We start from the raw sequence: 20,449 nt of genomic DNA on the forward strand, positions 1-20,449 counted from the left end.
AGTATTCAACACAAAATACGAGGCTAATCTTCTTGAATGGCAGTCAGTCTCAAATAGAGTAATGTGGGCAAATATTAGAATGGGGAACTGGACAATGAGACTTATTTGTGCCTATGGTCCCACAGAAGGTTCTACTAAGGTAGAAGTGGAGGAATTTTTTGAGGCTTTAGAAAAAGCAACTGACACAATGAAAAAGGAAAAGTTGATCCTTGTTGGGATCTAAATAGCTGAGTACGAAATGATTGTGAGACATACAAAAATATTTTGGGAAAATTTGGAGAAAAGAGCAAAGCTAATAATAATGGCAAATATCTGTTGGATTTCTGCTCAGGACATGGACTGGTTATTACTAACGCAATGTTCCAACATAGAAATGTGCACAAATTCACATGTAGTGAAGAGGCTAGGAATAAGAAAAGTCTCATTGACTATGTTATTGTTGATAGTGATGTTTTCTCCCTGGTGCAGGACACCAGCGTGTACAGAGGATTTGAAATTGGAAGTGATCACTATTTAGTCTTGAGCAGGATAAAATTGAATTTCATATTGAAAAGAATAACATGTAAGAAAGTTTTAAAGCGAATAAAAGTTGAGCAGCTCTCAGATGTGAACTGTAGACTAAAATACAGAAAGATTATTGAAAAGAAAATGGAAGAGTTTGAGAACAGGAATCAAACCTTGCAGATTCAGTGGCAAACTCTGAAGAAAACATTGATTGATTCTGCCAGAGAGGCATGTGGCGAGGTTGTGTGCAAGGATAAAAAAATCAGAACTCCCTGGTGGACACAGGAAGTTAAAGAGGCAGTGAAGGAAAAGAAGAAAGCATATCAAAAGTTCCTGGCAAATAAGTCAGCTTTTACACTTACAGAATACAGAGACAAATGTAAGAAAGCTAAACAGTGTGTAAAACTAGCTAAACAAAAGTCATGGAAGGACTTTGGCAAGAATATAGAAAATAAATATCAAGAAGGTGGCAAAATATTCTGCAGGTTGTTGAAGAAGCTTAGGAATGGAGGAAACAGTGCTGTAAAAGGAGTTAGAGATGATAAAGGTGACATGAAAACTGGAGAAAGAGATATCCTTGAAGTATGGAATAATTACTTTGAAAAACTGCTAAATGAAACAAGCAGTGATGACAGCACAGTGATAAAAAACACTGACCAGGCATGCAGTCAGGAATACATATCCATACTTGAAGTAGTAAAAGCCATCAAAGGCTCGAAATGTGGAAAGGCAGCAGGAGTAGATGATATTCGACCAGAAATGCTGAAGTATGGTGGTATAAAAGTCTTACAGTGGCTGCACTGCATAGTGCAGAAAGCCTGGACAGAATGACGAATTCCTGATGATTGGAGTAGAGCTCTCATAGTACCCATATATAAAAAGGGAAATAAAACTGAATGTGAGAATTACAGAGGTATTTCCCTACTGAGTGTTCCTGGCAAGATCTATGCAAGTATACTTGAGAAACGATTGAGAAGAATTGTGGAAGAAAAGCTTGGTGAAGAACAAGCTGGATTCAGGCCAAATAGAGGCTGTCAGGATCAGATCTTCACTCTACGACAAATAGTTGAGAAAGCATGGGAATATAACAAAGATCTGTATTTAAGTTTTGTCGATTTGGAAAAGGCATATGACAAGGTGCCAAGAGAGAAGCTATTCAATACGCTGCAGTTATATGGTGTCAATGGGACATTATATCAAGCAATACTTAGTCTTTATTTGAGTTGTAAGTCAGCAGTTAGAATTGAAGGAAGTACAGGAAGATGGTTTAATGTTAAATCTGGTGTGAGACAAGGATGTACATTATCCCCTCTGTTATTCATTATCTATATGGATCACATTATGAAGGAAAGTGGTATTAAACCTGATATCAAAATTGGAGATGTTAATGTCAGCTCTTTGCTTTATGCGGATGATGTTATACTTCTAAATAAATCTGCTACAAGTCTGCAAGATTCTCTGATTAAATTGAATAGCTGTTGTAATAGATGTAGTATGAAGGTCAGCAATAAAAAGACAAAGACAATGAAAATAGGCAGAATCATTGAAAATGTCAACTATGTTGTGAATGGAGAACCTGTGGAACAAGTAAAACATTTCAGCTACTTAGGCACGATTTTTACTGAAGATGGTAAATTAAATATAGAAATAGACAACAGAATCAGCAAAGCTGGTATTGTGGGAAGTCAATTGAATAAATTCATATGGAATAAGAGAGAAATTAGTCGGAACACTAAATTAGCTGTATACAAGACAGTGTTCAAACCAGTTTTAACTTATGGATCTGAGAGCTGGGTCAGAAGTAAAACACTTGACCAAACACTAGAGACCGCAGATATGAGAGTCCTGAGAAAGATTAGAGGCGTGAGCAGATGGCATCAATGACAATATCATATTAAAAACGAGGATATTAGGAAAGAACTTGACATTGTCAGCATCCAGGAATGCATTAGCAGAGCTAATCTCAGGTAGTATGGTTACTTAAATAGAATGGGAGAGGAAAGATTAGCAAAACAAGTGTTCTCTGCCAGGTTGGCAGGAAAATGACCCAGAGGAAGACCAAGATATAGGTGGATTGATATGGTACAAAGTGCCTTAGATGATAGAAATATAAGATCTGATAATGTTGGAGTCTTGACAAGTAACAGACTGATTTGGAGGAAAATTGTAGATAGGAAGTTCGTAATGATGTAATTTTTTCATGTAGTACTGTCATATCCTGTACACCCCTTGAGGGTACATGGCAGGAATTTGATGATGATGATGTATATGCTGGCGGCAAAGTTAAATTAGAGAATTTTTAATAATAATTTTTGGTCTTTGTAAGTCGAGGACTACGTGTATTTTTTTTTTCTATGTATTTTTTTCAAATCTTAACTAGCTTTTTTCTTTTCATTGGGTGCTTTACCTCACTTAAAAGAGAACTGAATTTAAAAAATTAAAAAGAAAGCCGTTTATTTTTGATGAAGGGGAAACTTTCTGGATTTTAACGTACCCCTTTTTTAATGTCTAGTTCACCAGTATAGCATTAACTAATGACTGAAAAACAGGTATCGTGAAAAAAAGGTAGTGAAATGTCTTGCTTCATGTCAAATAAATAATTGTTATAAATTTAAGTATTTTCTAATAATTAAATTTCCCAGTTGTGCAGTATTGCACAATTGTAAACAAAATACTAAAAGTTTTGAAATAACATTTGTAATAATTATCATGTTGGTTAACGATGGATAGTACTGGAAGTAAAAAGAAAGCAAACAGAAATGTGCCAAATGGAAAGACTTCATAAATATGTGCCCAACCTGAAATGCTTAAATATGGAGGTATAAAAGTTTTATATAGAAATATAAGATCTAACAATGATGATATTGGAGTCTTGACAAGTAACAGACTGATTTGGAGGAAAATTGTAGATAGGAAGTTAGTAATGATGTAAATTTTTCATGTAGTACTATCATATCCTGTACACCCCTTGAGGGTACATGGCAGGAACTAGAAAGTCAGATTCATAATGATTAAAGTAGATATCATCATCAGGAGCCATTTTTCTGTTCAATGCTGGATGAAGTCCACCATTCATTCCTATCTTGAGCCTTTCTATGGCACTCAGTTCATGCCATCTCTTTAATATAATCCTCCCACCATCTCTATTGCTCTCTTTCCATCTTATATTTTGTTAAGGAAGAATATATGATGCAACAGCTTAGTGAATTAGTTCCTGACTGTGGCTGTGAAAAGTACAGTGTTCAAGTAGATGATGATGGTAAAATATGGTAGGTTTTGATACAAGTTAATCCTCATCATCCTAAACAAGCTGGTTTAAGAATGTAGGTGCAAGGATGTGAATCAGAACTGAAAGATTCCAAAGCTTTCAGTTAATATTTCCATCAGATGAGAAATGACTTCCTTGCAGGAAGTATACCTGAGGTCCATCAACATAAAAATAAAGCACTGGGAGACTAGTTGCCACAGATATTATTTGTAGCAAAATAGAATTAAGGCAAAATCCAGAAGATGTTGTTAATTATCGTAATTTTCCTCCACATGAATTAAATATACCATTCTGATATCATATTTATTTATAAGTGTTACTTCTTGCAATGTGACCTGCTCATTGCCAATTGAATCTTTTAATGGCTGTTATAATAACTCTCACCCTAGTCTGAGCTCTGACCCAAACATTGCACTTTCTGTCTGGAATGGTAATACCTAGTAATGATCTTTCTGTTTTCTTCTGAGTAATCCTCAGCTTGTTGGTGAATTTTTTAATCAGATTTCTGTTTCACTTCCATATGTCATGACCGGAAATAAACAACTGTTGAATATTTTTCTTTTAAGTCAGACTGGGATTTTCCTTTGAATGCTTCATTGTAGTTTCCAAAAGCTATCCAACCAAAAGTTGAATTCTACATATTTATTCTTGACAGTCACCCTCTACTGTGATCTTTCATCCTAGGTAAACATAAGAGTTTACTATATCAATTTCCTGGTGTTCCATTTGGACTGACTTTTTTTGGTAACGTATTTATTATACATTATTTCTGTTCTGTCTTTGTTTATATTTAATCCTTTCTTTTTACTTTCTGCATTCAATTCAGTGATTATTTGTTGAAGATCTGCAGAGTTTCCTAAAAGAACAGTATCATATACAAATTGTAGATGATTTAGTTCTTTCCAAAATTCCTCTATTTTTCCAATCCAAGTTTTTAAAAATTTCTTCTAGGGTTGCTGTAAATAATTTAGGTGAAATGGCATCTCCTGCAATTCATGAAAGAGTAACAAGACAAGTGTTTGAAGTAAAGATTACAATAATGAGATGGAGAGAAAATCTACAGTATGTTATTTATTCAGTAAGTAAGAGCATTTTACTGTTTAGGCACAAATTTTAGTGAAGTAACATAAGACTGATGTGGTAGGTAACCAGTTAAATAACTGAACATGAGAGGAATTAGTCAAAACAATGTTCAAACCTGTTTTATCATGTGGATCTGATAATTAGAAATAAAATGCTGTTGATCAGTGAATGGAGACCACAAATATGATAATTCTGAGTAACACTGGTATGAGTAAATAGATTGTTTCAATGAAGATGTGAAAAAATTATTGGCATTTTTTATATTAAAGAATATGTGTTTAGAGCTAATCTAATGGTTCATGAAGGATTAACAAAACAGGTGTTTGCAGTATAGATTGAAAGAGACAAAGAGAAAGTTTAAAATGCAGGTGGCTTGATATAACATAAGTACTTTAAAGGAAAGAGAGGCAAGTGTTGATACAGAAGCCTGACAAATAATAGACCTTTTGTTTTGTAGAAAATTGTTCAATGTCACAGTAATTGTGCTGCATTATTGTATAGCAATCAACCTTTAATATAGGAAACACAAGCAAATTTACTACCAGAAGTTTTGTAGTAAATTTTGCACTATTACAAACTATTCTTTTGAATCCTGTGAGAGTGAGTTAGCTATAGCTGGTACACTCCTTGAGGGTGATACAATTAAAAGTGATTATTTTGAAAATCTTATATTTAATAAATTTTACTGCAGTGACTTTTAGCATAGTATACTGTACATGTGGAGTTTTGGTTGTGATTTTTCAGTAGTTTGTTATGGTGTTTTTTGCTATAGTAATGCTAGGTTGCAGTCAAATGTATAATGTTTTCCAAAATATTAAAAGAAAAAGAAAGAAAGAAATACAAAATGTGAACATCGTTTTCAATCTGAAAGCTAGTCAGTTTAATAATAAATATATCTTCAAAAAAATAATTCTGTGTTATGTTATGCATTTTTATTTATTTAATTTTCTAGCAAGTGCACCATCTCGAAGTAGCAGTGGCAGTGGAGAAGATAGTAAAGACTATTATTGTAAGTGGGAAGGATTGCCTTACTCAGAGTGTACTTGGGAAGATGGTAATTTAATTGCTCGTAAATTTACAAGTAGAGTTGAAGAATTTAACATCCGATCCAAATCCCAGAAAATTCCAAATAAAGCCTGCAAGGTTTGTTTCGATTTCTTTTTCTCAATGACTTTTTTTTAATTTATTATATATCACATATAATTATGTTGCATAAGGAAAAGTATTCTTGAATTCTATTTTACTACTTAAAGTGTTAATATAAAAATTAGTTTTAGATGTTATCTGACTGTTTTTAACGATCCGACTAAAATGTTGTAAGCTTTTTGTGAATAGGATTGGTACTGTACATGGGTGAAGGATTAGATAATCTGGGACTTAAAAAGACCTAGAACTCTTTCAACCACTCCAATTTGCAGGATTGTCTAACATCAAGCAATGAAAATTGTGTATTGTCTAAAGACTTTCACCAACTAGGCTGTAGTAGGAGAGACTTGGAGGACATGCCTATATAGAGTAGTTCTATATCTGTATTGTTAATTTTTTGTCAATGACTTCAGCCAATACAATAAGGTACTGCCTGCCTAGTTCTGGGAAATGCCAGCTAAACATACCAAGGCGGATGACCTTCACTGCCAAGTAACAAACCATCACTGGACTCTAGAGGTGTGTTTTGATCTCCAGAGAATGAATTCTCCTTTCACCCCCCCCCCCCCCCCCACACACACACATACACACAACCATCTTCTTAAATGCAGTATGAGTGATATCCTTCATGGACATGAAAAGCATGTTGGAGTCCCCCTAAACTTTCTCTACCTGAGGCAGCAGTGAGGAGGTGGTTCCACATACTACTAGCCACCAAGTAGTATAACAGACCAAACCTGAACAGAACACTTCTCAATCAGTAGTGTATAATCCAGCTCCCATATACTCTGCCAGACTATTGCCTGAAAGAGAGTCCAAGTATTGGAATGTGGGAGATGCTGTCAAGGACACAACTGTTGAAAAGAGATACTCTTTTCAGCTATTCACTGAAGTGAACCATAGCATGAAAAACAAACTGATCGCTGTACATATAAAAATCTCCCTCAAAAATTAACATGACAAATATATAAAAAACACTAAATCTTACAAAAAATATTTCTATTTCCACTTCACCAACACAGATGTCTGTATAAATGTTGCACACTATGTACAGATATTCTAGCTGAAATTCAAATATCAACTTCTGTAACTACTGTACATCTTAATATACAGTAGTTCATTAAGTGCTGCACATTATATTGAATACAATAGTTCATTAAGTACTGTGCAGTTTGGATGTATAGTATGTATATCCAAACTGCACTCTGTATAATTCTTGCCAACACTGGATGAGACTTGTGTCTTTCTGTGATGATTGAGTATTCCATGATAGAGAATAGTGCATCTAGAATATCCAGTTTTTTTACCTTTGGCATAAGATTTTTCCTTGCCCAATTCAGTAGCATTCATCTTTTATGTTTGCCACTCTCTAAATTCTGAAAATCACTCTGATTGACTTTTTATATCTGAAGAGTGATTATTTGCAATTTGATAATCCAAACAGTGAAGTCATCTTCTTATGTGACTTTAATATCCACAACTCGCAACTGCTTTCCTTTTCCTATTCCACTGACCAATCTGGAAGAGCTTCTGAAGTATTTGCTATAAGCAGTAATATAATGCAAATCATCCACCAGCCAGTAGAATATATACTGTGATGACCCTACTACACCAGATAACCTTTTGTCTTTCCTTAACCAGTTCTTCTTCTTCAAGATCACTTCTGCTTTTGGTAAGATTTCACTTTTTACAATCTGCCTTTTGCACAACCATGTGTTCTTTGACACTACAACAGAGCAAAAATAGGATGATCTCTGGGACTCTTCTTTTCCTGTCCATGTCAGACTACAGCTTCTACTCTCTTGATTTAAACACTTGCTCTGAGAGCATTACAGAAATCATTCTTGCTGGAATAAACTTTATTTCCAACTCCATTTCAATCCCCCTCCCACCCACCCACCCACACACACACACACACACACTGTCAAAAATATGATTTAATAACAGTTGTGCCAAGAAGTGCAATAAAAGAATTCAACATACCACAAGTGGCTCAAGATAAGAACACTAGTCTCATTCTCTACATACACACAGGAAAACAACAAATGTGAAACAACCATCAACAAATCTAAATCTAATTTTCAAATAGCCAAATGGAAAAACTCACCTCCTGTACAGATTTCATGCTTTCTAGTCCCTTATAACCTTCTGCTTGTCTGTGCTTCCACCTCCCCTCATCCAAATGCACTGCTATAACAACATCTAGAGATAAAAGCTGACCTCTTGAAATCATTCTCCTCCTTCAGTTTTTGCATAACTAAATTACTTTCTACCACTCCAGGAGCACTACATGCCTCCTGTAGTCTTCCACCCAGAAAGACAGTAGAAGAATCATAAATTACCTCACTACATAGAGGTAAGCCAATATATTCATCCTCTTTCTAAGGTGGGAGGAGGAATAAAGTATGTTTTCAAATTACTGACTCTTTGTCCTCACCTCACTCCTCTCCTAGCACATTCAGGTCAGTGTGGTAGTGGGTTACTTGCCGCGAAGCGAGTAAAACTACCACAATTTCATTCCTGCATGTCGTCAAATATGCTGCTTTTCATAATGCTTTCTTCTATTGTAACTAATCCTGCATTGAGTAAGGGGGATAGTAAAAAGGAATGTTCTTTTCAGAATATATTAAAAAATCAATTATTAAAGAGTGTGCTATATTTGATTATTTGTTACTATACTTGATTTACTATAAGGTGTAAAGTATAGGCATGAATAAAAATACTTTCAGTACTGTAAAACGGATTATGAGTAATTTAAATCTGTGATATTAAATGTGCACTTGTGCTATAAGTATCTGTGGGTGGATTGAAGAATATGTGATCCTATAAACTCTAGACTTTCATATTTGCATTTATGGTGGTCATAATTTAAAAAAAAAATGAATAGATGGAAAGAGATTTGTTTGGGACATATAAATCACTAACAGCCACTATACTGCAGATGCAAGAAAAACATGTAGTTTTATTGTATCCCTGAATAAGGTACAGGGGACATCTGCAGTCTGTGTAATATATTTATCAACAAATAGTGCAATTAGAAACAGCTGGGATAAAAACAGTATTACCTAATGAAACACAAGTCCCCTTCCACAGAAACTATGCTGCATAGACTCAAGCAAAACTGTTTGTTGTACTGCCAAACATAGTATCTAACTAAAACAGTTGTTCCTAACATTTGTCCAAATTTTCAGTTACATGAAATAAGTGTTTGTTTGATTGTGTTTGAAATTTTTGATGTCTCTAAGACAGACCACAAATGCTAACGTCAAATAAAATTTTACTGAAAGAGTTGCAGCTAACACGCTTCTGCATCGGGCAGCCTCACTGACATAAAGTTTATGAGGAGTGAGGATGCCCAATGCAGAAGCAGCACACAAATGGTAATGAGAAGTCCCATCGGTATGATAAATGTATGAAACACTTCCTAACATGAATGTGTTAAAGATGGAGAAGGTCACCAAACAGTCAGTTTCTTAACTACCTGGAAGCCAGCATTAATCAGTGGCCACTAGTGTGGTTTCTGCCCCTAAAGATTTGCAAGCAATCCAGCCTTTATAATCCTCCCTTTAGACACATGCTGTAGAAGGATTTCTTAACATTTGATCTGGAACAGCAGAGTATTTGATCAAATGCTGTGTAGTTCTGTTGCATATTTTTCAAGCATGAAAGCCTGCTTAACAAATTATCCTTCTTTGGTCTACTTTCCAGTTGGGTAAGTAAGTGGTTTTCTCTTTGGTTGATTACTTCACATCACAATAGCTTTCCCTCTTTGAAATTTTTCACACAGGAAGGAAATTGCATTCACCTTCCTTTGATAATACACAAATCATCAGACTGGATTTTATCTTTCTTTTTGGGTTAACATTTCCCACTTGCCTTTCCAGGCATAACCACTCACATAGCGTCTTCATTTTCTAAAAAGCCTGGCTGCATTTTCTGTTCATGCAAATTTCAAATCTGTCCAGAGAATGATACTCATGTTTGGTTGGTGGTGTGCATCAAAAAAAAAAAATCTTCCAAAAAATTTTTGATGATATCCAGAAATGAGCATTTCAGCTGTTGAATGATCTACTTTCATCACTGATATTGCGTCAACCATATTGCAGATAAAAGATATTTTCTGCAGGTAATTTCACGTGCACTAATTCCAATGAACTGGTCTCTATCATTCATCTGCTTTCCACCAAGCCTGTTACAACATGAGCAGTAGTAACTGCCCAGCATCCTTGATAAAACTACTGAACCTGCTTCTCCTCCTTGTCTTTCATTTTCTCTACTACTGTTCTCAAGTTTCTTATGTAAAGACTATATAAAGAAAGATGTGAAATGTTAACAAATTGTTCTAATCAGAAAATAGGTCTGATGAATTGCTTTTATATTCATTGTAGGAAGTAATACTGCTTAGCAATGTTTGTTTGAGTTAGTGTTTTTTTTTTTTTTTTTCACATTAGTAATCTGTTTTCAGTTTCCCTCTTGTATCATATAAATTTATTCATCTCACTTTCCACATTACCTGCCATACATAATGTAATATCTTTTTTTTTTCCCATATTTAATTTTTCTTCACTAAAAATTGCCTAGATTGTTAAAATGTGTTGTCTGCTTTCCAGCTTATTTTATTGTTCACATTCATTCTCAATTTGTGATCCCAGTTATTTAATAAGGTAAAAAGACTTTTGTAGACTTCTAAACAGTTTGTTAAAGAGGGTTTGCATAATAAATCAAGCTTATTTGAATATCAGGTTTAACACTATTCTTTAATAATGCAATCATTATAGTTCCTTAATATGAGTGCAGATAATATAAATCCCCATGTAAAACATCTAGCCATCATCCTTCTGCTCAAACTGTCAATTTGTGTGTGTGTGTGTGTGTGCGTTGCGTGCATGCACGTACAAGCATATATGATTCCATTTGCAGTGCAGTACAGATTGTTTTCCTTTGATACTTCAGCATATACTAGGACCTGTACTAATGCAACTATTGTTTAATTTCTATAATAATGATAGGGAATGGTTTGAGGGAAAGTATTCAGTTCAGTTGTTTGCTGAAAAAAAACTTAAAAAAACTTCCAAGTACTTTCCCTCAAAGCAGAGGGAAAGTATTCAGCAAAACAGAGGCTGCAATTAATAAAGATGGTAAAGAGATCCTACAGGATGATTTAAATAAATTGACTGTATTGGCAAAGGATAATAGTTGTTAGTTTAATGTGGTAAAGTGTAAGGTTATTCACTTTAGGATGAAAATATTGCATAGTGTCTATTGCACTGATGATACTGGATTGGAGGAAATTGGTGAGACATTTGATTGTGTGATGATGGACAAGAGTTGAAGTTCAAAGGAAATATAAGATAAATATCAGCACCTACATAAAAGGAATGTTCAACCAGAATGGCTTGTCCCTTGACATGTTTGTATAACTTGAGTCTCAGCTCTTTGAAAGATCCTACAGGTATGGAAAGAATGTATGATAGTTTCATCGTACAAGGATGGTGCAAAAACTGATGTATCTAACTGTTGACTTATCAATATCTCTGAAGTGTTGTTGAATATTTTAGAGAAGTTAGTAAAAACTCTCATACAGAAATGAGTCGAGAGATAAGCTGTACTTTGCAAAAAACGGCAGGAGGTCACATTTTAGCATTTTTTTTTAATGTGATTCCCTCACAAAAGGTTGTAAGTCTATAGTACATTAGTACTGTGGGTGAACTAAGGAGGTTTTTTTTTTCTATTTTTATTAATTATATACTTTTTTTTTTTCTATTTTTATCATTTTCTACTTAGTGGGGTGCTTCAGGATCAAAGCTTTATAACTGGGAGGAGACCTCCATGTAGCCTTTTAAGGAATGTCATGATTGGACATTAGGTCAGTTCTCCACATTCTATCTACCTAGAAACTGAATAAATGAGGATGAGCTGGCAGTTTGGAATTTAGTCAACCAAATTGTATTCTTATTTGCTTAAATTACAATGTAAAATGATGGTATAACATGATGGAATTTCATGCCAGATAGAGCTTCGGCTGGTTAAACAAGGCCCATTGTTTTTGTTAGGGAACTAAGGCAAACAGCAAAACATCAGCTACTGGAATAAATCCCAGAATATATCCCAACTCAACATAAGCAGAGTTCAAGATTGGTACTATCAACATAAAAAGCATCAGTGGAAAAAAATGGAATTAGCAAAAGAATTCAATAAGTACCTGATTGATATAATAGACTGTGACTTCAAGAAAGAAGACAAAAACAGGTGAGATCTTTCTAAGCCATAAATACAAAATGTTATATCCAGGAAATAACAATCAAGGAATAATGGGAATAGCTATAGCAGTGGTTCCCAAATGGTGAGTCATGACCCGGCACTGGATCACGTAAGCTAAATACCGGGTCACCTAAAAAAAAAACTCTCAAAAACCTAGGTGTTTCGTTTTTGGGTTTTCTTTTTTTAACGAAACTCTAAAGTACAAGTAAATAGCATTTATTCGGGACTAATGAATAAATAATTTAATTAATAGAGACAAAAAACGTGCTCTGTCTGCGCCGCCATTTCACAGTCTCTTTGTTCGCAGTAAAGTAGCTCAACTAATGGCGAGGCAGCAACCTCGCCACCAGCCAAATCATTTGGTGGTCTGGCGTTTGTTTTACTCGCCCGCCACGTACTCACTCTGCTTGTTCAGTTTGAGTTAAGCATCGAGAGAGAGCATATTTTTTTGTATTTACTGATTATGTGTACCTTGCCCGGTGGGTTCGGCTGAACAACCGTAATTATTATAATTGTTTCTAAATAATTTATTGCATTCTTTCTTCATCTTGCTTGCCATCACCCATTTAACGATGGATAAATGGGTAATGAAACAACAAACAAACAATGTGCTGGTTACAAACTCTTCGATTAGCACCAATGAACAATTGAGTGACATGCAGCTGGGCACGAGTTTTGAGAAAAGCACTAACAAATGGCCGCACAATGTGTTGTCTACTACTCTTACAAAAAAGAAAAAGATGTACTGGACCCGACAGTATTCTGAGGATTACATACAATTCAGTTTCATCAAGGATGCTGATGACAAACCATTATGTGTTATTTGTTGTGCAGCACTTTCAAATGAGTCCATGATACCTTCAAAGTTGAAGCGACATTTGGAATTGAAACATCCGAACTACAGTAATAATCCAATAGATTTCCTTATAAATAAAAAGAGAGAACTAATAGCTACCAAGAAGACTGTGTCTTCGAATTTTTCTCAGGGAGCTGAGTCTGAAAACCTTGTAATGGCTTCTTATGAAATATCAAAATTAATTGCTGAAACTGGTTATCCTCACACAGTTGCCGAGAAATTAATAGTTCCAGCAATGAAAATGTTAGCATCTCGGATATGTGATAAAAAACAGGAGAGCCAAGTAAATATGCTGACGCAAATAGCGTCAGCATATTTACTTCAAATAACACAGTGAAGCGTAGAATCATGGAGATGGCAGATAATATCGAATAAATTGTCTTAGGTCACTTAAAAGAGTGCAATTTTATTTCCTTGCAAGTCAATGAAAGTACAGACATATCGAACAATGCCAATTTAATGTGTTTTGTGAGATACGATTATGACAATGCAACTCGCACATAATTTCTTTTTTGTAAACCTCTGACAACAAGAACAACAGCTGAAGATTAATTTGATTGCAAATTACATCAGTGAAAAGGGCATTGAATGGAAGAAATGTGTGGGACTGAGTAGTGATCGCGCAATGGCAAGTGCACGTACTGGACTTTTTCCGAAGATCAAAGATATAGCACCAGACTGTGCATGGGTGCATTGTAGCATTCACAGAGAAGCATTGGCCGTCAAAAGAATGCCATTGCTTTTAAATGCAACTATGCAAGAGTATGTACAATTTATAAACTTTATAAAATCTCGTCCATTAAATTCAAGAATATTCTCTGCGTTGTGCAAAGAAATGGGGAGTGAACACGAATATCTTCTTTTACCCTGCGAGGTGCGATGGCTATCAAGAGGGAATGTCTTAAGAAGACTTATTGAAATGAAGGATGAAGTTTTAATGTTCTTAGACCAACATCCCCCCCCCCCCCCCCCCCCCCCCGATGGCTAGGGATGTAATATTTGAATTCAAAGACAATTATTGTGATGTCAATTAGTTAATAAAGGTTGCCTACCTTTGTGACATTTTTTGATTTTTTGAATAATTTAAATCTGACATTACAAGGTAACAATGTAACTGTATTTAAAGTGCAAGAGAAGGTGGTAGCTGCAACAAAAAAACTTTGTTGTCCCATCGTGTGGAAGCAGGGAATTACAAATCTTTTACAAAACTAACAGAATTACAAAAAGAGTATAATATGAGTTCCATGCTGGATGAGATTTCAGCTGTTATCAAGGAACATATGCTAGGACTGCAGGCAAGTTTGAAGGAATATTTCCCCCAATCAACAGCAACAAAGCATGGATAAGGAACCCTTTTACAGTGAATGCAGAATCTGAAACAGAATTGCTGGATTCAGATATTATTATTATTATTATCAACATTTGACCTCCGTGGAGTCAGAGACTCATCGTGGGAGGTACTCACTATTGCATACAATACTCATCCAACCGTGTCTTAAACTGATTCAATGTGTCCACATCCACAGCACACTCAGGCAATGCATTCCACTCACCAACCACCCTCCATGCAAAGAGCCTGCTTCTCACTCCTTTGCTCACACCCTCCTTATACAGTTTCCAGTAATGGCCTCTTGTTCTACTTCCCTCTCCAATTCAACGAAAAATCATTTCCATGTCTACCTGATAACAACCTCTGACCAGTTTATATGTCTCAATCATATCCCCCCCCCTTCTTCATCTTATTCACAAGACTCTGCAATTTACATTCTCTCAATCTGTCCATGTACTGCACATTCCAAAGACCACTGACTACCTTTGTGAATCTTCTCTGTACCCTTTCCAACATATCCTCGTCATCACCATGAAAACCTGGCAACCAAATCTGTGCACAATAATCCATATGAGGCCTGATCAAGGCCTTATATGGAATCATAACCTCTCTATTTCTGCATGTCAGGGTTCTCCCCATCATTGCCATTATTCGATGTGATGTCTTCGCAACTTGTGCAATGTGTCCTCTGAATTTCAGGTCCTTGTCCACTATCACTCCTAAATATCTCATCATCTCTACTTCTGTTAAAGTTTCCCCACTAAGTGTATACTTTGTATCTCATCGTTGCTTGCTAAATCTCAAAACCTTTCACTTGGCAACATTGAACTGACAGTTCCACTTACCTTCCCATTCATGCAATCTATTCAAGTCCTCTTGTAAGGCATTAACATCAGCCCGACTGTGCATTGCTCTCCCCAGTTTTGCATCATCTGCAAACAGCTGGATATCACTAGTTAAACCCAACCCAATATCATTAACATACATATTGAACAACAGTGGTTCCATAACTTGACCCCCTGCAGTACACCACTAGTGACCTTCCTCTTTCAGGATACTGCACCCTCATATACAACTTTGATGCCTATCTGACAGCCAGTCACATCCAACACAGAAGTCTGTTATCCAATCCCATCTCTTTTAATTTAATTAAGAGCTTGTCATGTGGCAGTCTATCAAAAGCCTTTGCAAAATCCAAGTATACCATTGTATATGCATCTCCTCTGTCCAAGGTATTTGTCACATTGTTATGGTACATAAGTAAGTTAGTGAAACATGATCTCCCCTTAACAACCCATGCTGATAACCACAGAGAATACTGCTGTTATCACCTCATTTCTGTATCCTACTTCTCACTAATCTCTCCAGGACCTTCACCACAACTCCAGATATATAGACCGGTCTATAATTTGAAGCTACAACCTTATCACCACCTTTATGCAGTGGAACAATTTTACCCTCCTTCCATTCCCTTGGAACCTGTGCTGTTGCAAAACTCTTATTAAACAGGCATGCCAATACTACTGCCAGTTACCCTGGAACATTCTCTTAAGATGTGTGGTGATATTTCATCAAATCCTATCTCCTTATTAACATCAAGGTTATTTATTTCCTCAAATACCTCCTGCTCACTCACAATTACGCTATCCTCTCCTATGTCCTCTACACTTAAATTCCTCATGATTTCACCTTGATCAGGATGAACACCTTATAAATTGATCACTGAATACCTCAACAATGTCTTCTGCAGCAGTTACCATTCTACCACTTTTGCATCCTCTGAGGAAATGCTGAGATCTAGAACTCTTGATCCTCGTGTGCCTTTTTTTACATGCTGCCTGAGATAGTATCTCTCAAGAACTTGAGAAATTCACTTTCCTTATTCCCAAATGCTATCTCCAATTCCAATCTATACCGCCATTATTAAAATCACCCATAATAATTACCCTTTCTTTGTTCGCTAATCCAAGTTGTTTATACATTTCTTCATCACCACCTTCCACATTCCCAGGCCTATTGCAACATCCAACTAAATATGTCTTCCTCTCAACCTCCACGTTACACCACACTGCCTCATAACCATTGCCACTATTTCCCTCTTTCATGTCTACCTTATGTGGTTAATTCCCCTGCTATCATCAGCAGCATTCCCTCTCCCTTTCTGCCCTTTCTATCCTCACGAAAAATACTGTACCCTTCCATTTCTATTCCCGTTACGATATCATCTTCATTCAACCATGTTTCACTTATTCCAATGATTTGGGAGCGAATAAACTCAATCACTGAAACCATTTCATCTGCTTTATTTCTGATACTTCTGGCATTTGTAAACAAACACAACAGTTCATTTTTAGGGCTATAGCCAGTTGTTATATTTGCTCTTCCTTAATATATTTTATTTACCTTATGTATGTAACCTCTCTACTTTAACTACAAGACTTACAAAATTTCCTTGACTCTAACATCTGTATCACTTCTTACGTGTTCATTCTATAAGGAAAGCAAATTCTATATCTCTGGCCGATTCCTAATTTTACTCACGTGCTTACCCTGACTGTTAAAGATTATTCCTTGCTCAAAGAAATGAATCCTCTAATTTCTTTCTGGGACCATCTCCTCTTCAGATAATGACAAATTTATTTTTTAAAGCTGCACCAGCCAATATCTTAGAATAGAGGGGACTCTTATTCAGGGAGACTTTTCCAGACTTTTGGTGCACAAAGGTGAATAAATTTAGTGCTTAAACTCTTAAACGCTTTACTGTGGCTAAGTAAATTCTGGTTTGCACTCGCAACCTCTATAACAACATGTTATACCTTTCTTTCAATCCTCCCCGCTATGATTCAGATTAATGAGTGGTAGTTTTGGTTCATATCACAGGCAAATCTCAGGTATAAAAGAAAAAAACATATTTATTGGAATCTAAAGACATAATATACACTTAGACCAATCTCACTCTCAATTAGTTCAATGACATGCTAAATCAAACCTTTTCAAACTGATTAATACTCTAATACATGAACAATAAATCCTTCTTTTGAGTTAGATAATACATACATAATACATACATTATACACTTCTATCAAATTTTCTACCTACTATTTTAGTCTTGCCTAATAAACTAGTCACAACTATCTATAATCATTCCTAACAATTTGTCTTATGGACATCAGCCACTGCTAAATAATCACTTAAAGTTCTCGAATACTGTCCATACTCGATTAATACACTACAATGATCTTTCCCCTTTTTCGACGGGGTAATTATACAACAAAATCTATACTTTATCATTTCTTGGGGCAGGGTCTCCAGGTCTGTCTGAACTGTCCTTCTTTGTTTGAATTCTCTTTCGATACTTCCATAAGCCTATGTCCACGTGGTGGGTCACTATGGTCATCAGATTAAGCTATGCTCTGCACCTGGCGTTTTTCCCTCATCTATTTTCGATCTGTTTCGGACCATCGTCATTTCTGCTGCCGGTTCTGGTATACGTCCGTGATATTATTCCATCGGAACTTTCAGCGAAGACAGCATATGCCGACATCTCACGCTTTCGTACCGGCAGAAATTCCGACATTGAAGGGAAAGGCGCACCATCCGATATTGTACTATCGCCAAGAAACTCCATCAGGAACCACCAGTCCACGAGAGAAGTCAAATCATCATCCAGCAAAACATGATGAAACATGATGAAACAGCAAAAGGCCTGAGAAAGGGGTGCAAACCCTTTTTATTCTCCCTTCCTCCCCCCCCCCTTACTAGATGCGATAGTTCCCTCTTACTACTTTCCGCGATCTTTTCCCGCCCACTACTTGCCTTGTCCGCGGCAACTTCGGCACGTCGCGAGATCATAGCAGCGTCTTCTGGGAAACGAATGTGCGTTGCTTTCCGAGATTGCCAATGCCTCAGGCCCGCCCGTGACCTTTGGACTATTGTTTACATCTAATTTACCCATTCATTGTGATGCATTCATATAATACTAATTTATACACAAAGTTCTTTACATGGTCTTACAATTCTATTAAAAGAAGGTAATTCTATTTCCATTTACAGTTAGCACTTTGTTTCTTCTGACCCAGTACAAGTTTTTTCTCTCAGCTGATTTTTCTGACTTGTTAAATCCTGAATGAAGTGTTTCTTTAATAAAGTGCTTCATTCAGGATGTAACACAGTCCTATCCAAGTCATATGTTGGTTGTGATCTCTCCACTACATCTGCCAAATCACCTTTTTTTACCACTTACCACACATACCTCCTCAGTCTTCACTTCTCCATCCACATTGCAATATACCCCATCTTCATACACACATTCACTTCCACTTTCAACATTCACTCTCATAGATATTGAATCTATAATTGAACTGTCGTGTGATACTGCACTCAAAGACATCTTCGCAATACCACTAATTGATTTTTGGCTGTCTTGCCATGAGGGGTACTCAGTTTTAGCAGAAAAAGCAATAAAATTTCGAATGCCTTTTGTCACAACCTATAAGTGTGAAACAGGCATTTTCAACACTGGTTTTTCTAAAATATAAATATAGAAACCGATTCGAAGTCGAACTGGATTTAAGAATGAAGTTATCATTTTTTCCTCCAAACCTGAAGTTTCTAGTTAACAAACAACATCACACTTCTCATTAATAAATTGCTTGGCCTTAGTTTAATTTCCTTATAATTTTGTAAGAGTAAATGCTTCTTTATTATAATAACAATAAATGAAAGCTCTATGAACACTCAAATCTGTTTTATTTTACCTATTGGCCATAAAAATTTTAGTGGTCATGAAGATGAAGTATTAAAATAACTGGGCCACGGGAAAAAAGTTTGGGAACCTTGAGCTACAGTATTCAACTCTAAATATGAGGATAATATTCTTGAATTGCAGGCAGTATCAAGTAGAGTGAGGTGGGCAATTATCAAAATGGAGGAACTGGACAAATAAGACTTATTTATGCCTATGGTCCAACAGAAAGTTCTACTAAGAAACAAATAGAGGAATTTTATGAGGCATTAGATAATGCAGCTCACACAATGAAAAAGGAAAAGCTGGTCCTTGTTGGAGATCTGAACATCAAAGTTAGAAATGATTACCAGAAATATTGGGAAAATTTGGAGAAAAGAGCAAAGATAATAATAATGGTAAATGTATGCTGGATTTCTGTTCAGGACATGGATTAGTTATTACTAACATCATATTCCAATGTAAAAATGTGCACAAATTCTCATGGAGAGAAGAGGAAAGAAATAAGAAGTCTCATTGACTATTGTTGTTGATGATGATGATTTTTTCTTAGTGGTTCAGGACACATGCATATACAAAGGATTTGAAATAGAAAGTGATCACTGTTTTGTTTTCAGCAGAATAAAATTAAATTTCATATTGAAAAGAAGAAAGTTAAATTTTAGATTCATTTTAAAACTTTTAAGAAAGTTTTAAAATGAATCTAAGTTGAGTAACTTTCAGAAGTGAACTAGACTCAAATGCTCAAACATCATTCAAAGAAAAATGTGAAAGGGTTTAAATACCAGAACCAAACCTTGGAGATTCCTTGGCAAACCCCTGATTATAGAGGCAGTCAAGGAAAAGAAGAAAGCATATCGGAAATACCTGGAAAGTAAGTCAGCTTGTACTCTTACAGAATATAGAAAAAATGAAGCACTGTGTAAAACTAGCTAAACAAAAGTCATAAAGAACATAAAAATATATATCAGAAAGGCATGATATTCTGGAGGCTACTGAATATAATATTAAAATTCTGTATTTTGTTGTTACATTGTTGTTCTGTGTTCTCTCTGTTTGGTTTCCACCATTCCATTGTGCTCTGTTGTCAGTGTATGATTTTCTGCCATTTACTTCATTCTATTTCGTGCTATTTATTTTTTTATTTTCTGGGATTTCCTTTGTTCTATTTCACGATATCTTTTATCCTGTTACCCGCTATTTCCTTTGTTTATATATGGTTTCTGCCATTCATAACTATTGTTCTGTCTTCAGTGT

At 35.7% G+C, this 20,449-nt stretch overlaps 1 protein-coding gene across 2 annotated transcripts in view; it reads left to right on the top strand.

Moving 5' to 3' along the window:
- Chd1 (chromodomain-helicase-DNA-binding protein 1) overlaps nt 1–20,449 on the top strand; it is a 557,090-nt gene that overhangs the window by 129,332 nt on the left and 407,309 nt on the right. For both annotated transcript variants that reach the window (XM_090402402.1, XM_090402403.1), the window contains exon 10: nt 5,808–5,998. In XM_090402402.1, the coding sequence (XP_090258528.1) occupies nt 5,808–5,998 (191 nt within the window). The remainder of the gene's footprint in view (nt 1–5,807; nt 5,999–20,449) is intronic.

Source organism: Typopeltis vanoorti, chromosome 13, assembly GCF_054136105.1.
Source record: "Typopeltis vanoorti isolate ZY-2024b chromosome 13, IOZ_Tvanoo_1.0, whole genome shotgun sequence".
Lineage (NCBI taxonomy): Eukaryota > Metazoa > Arthropoda > Arachnida > Uropygi > Thelyphonidae > Typopeltis > Typopeltis vanoorti.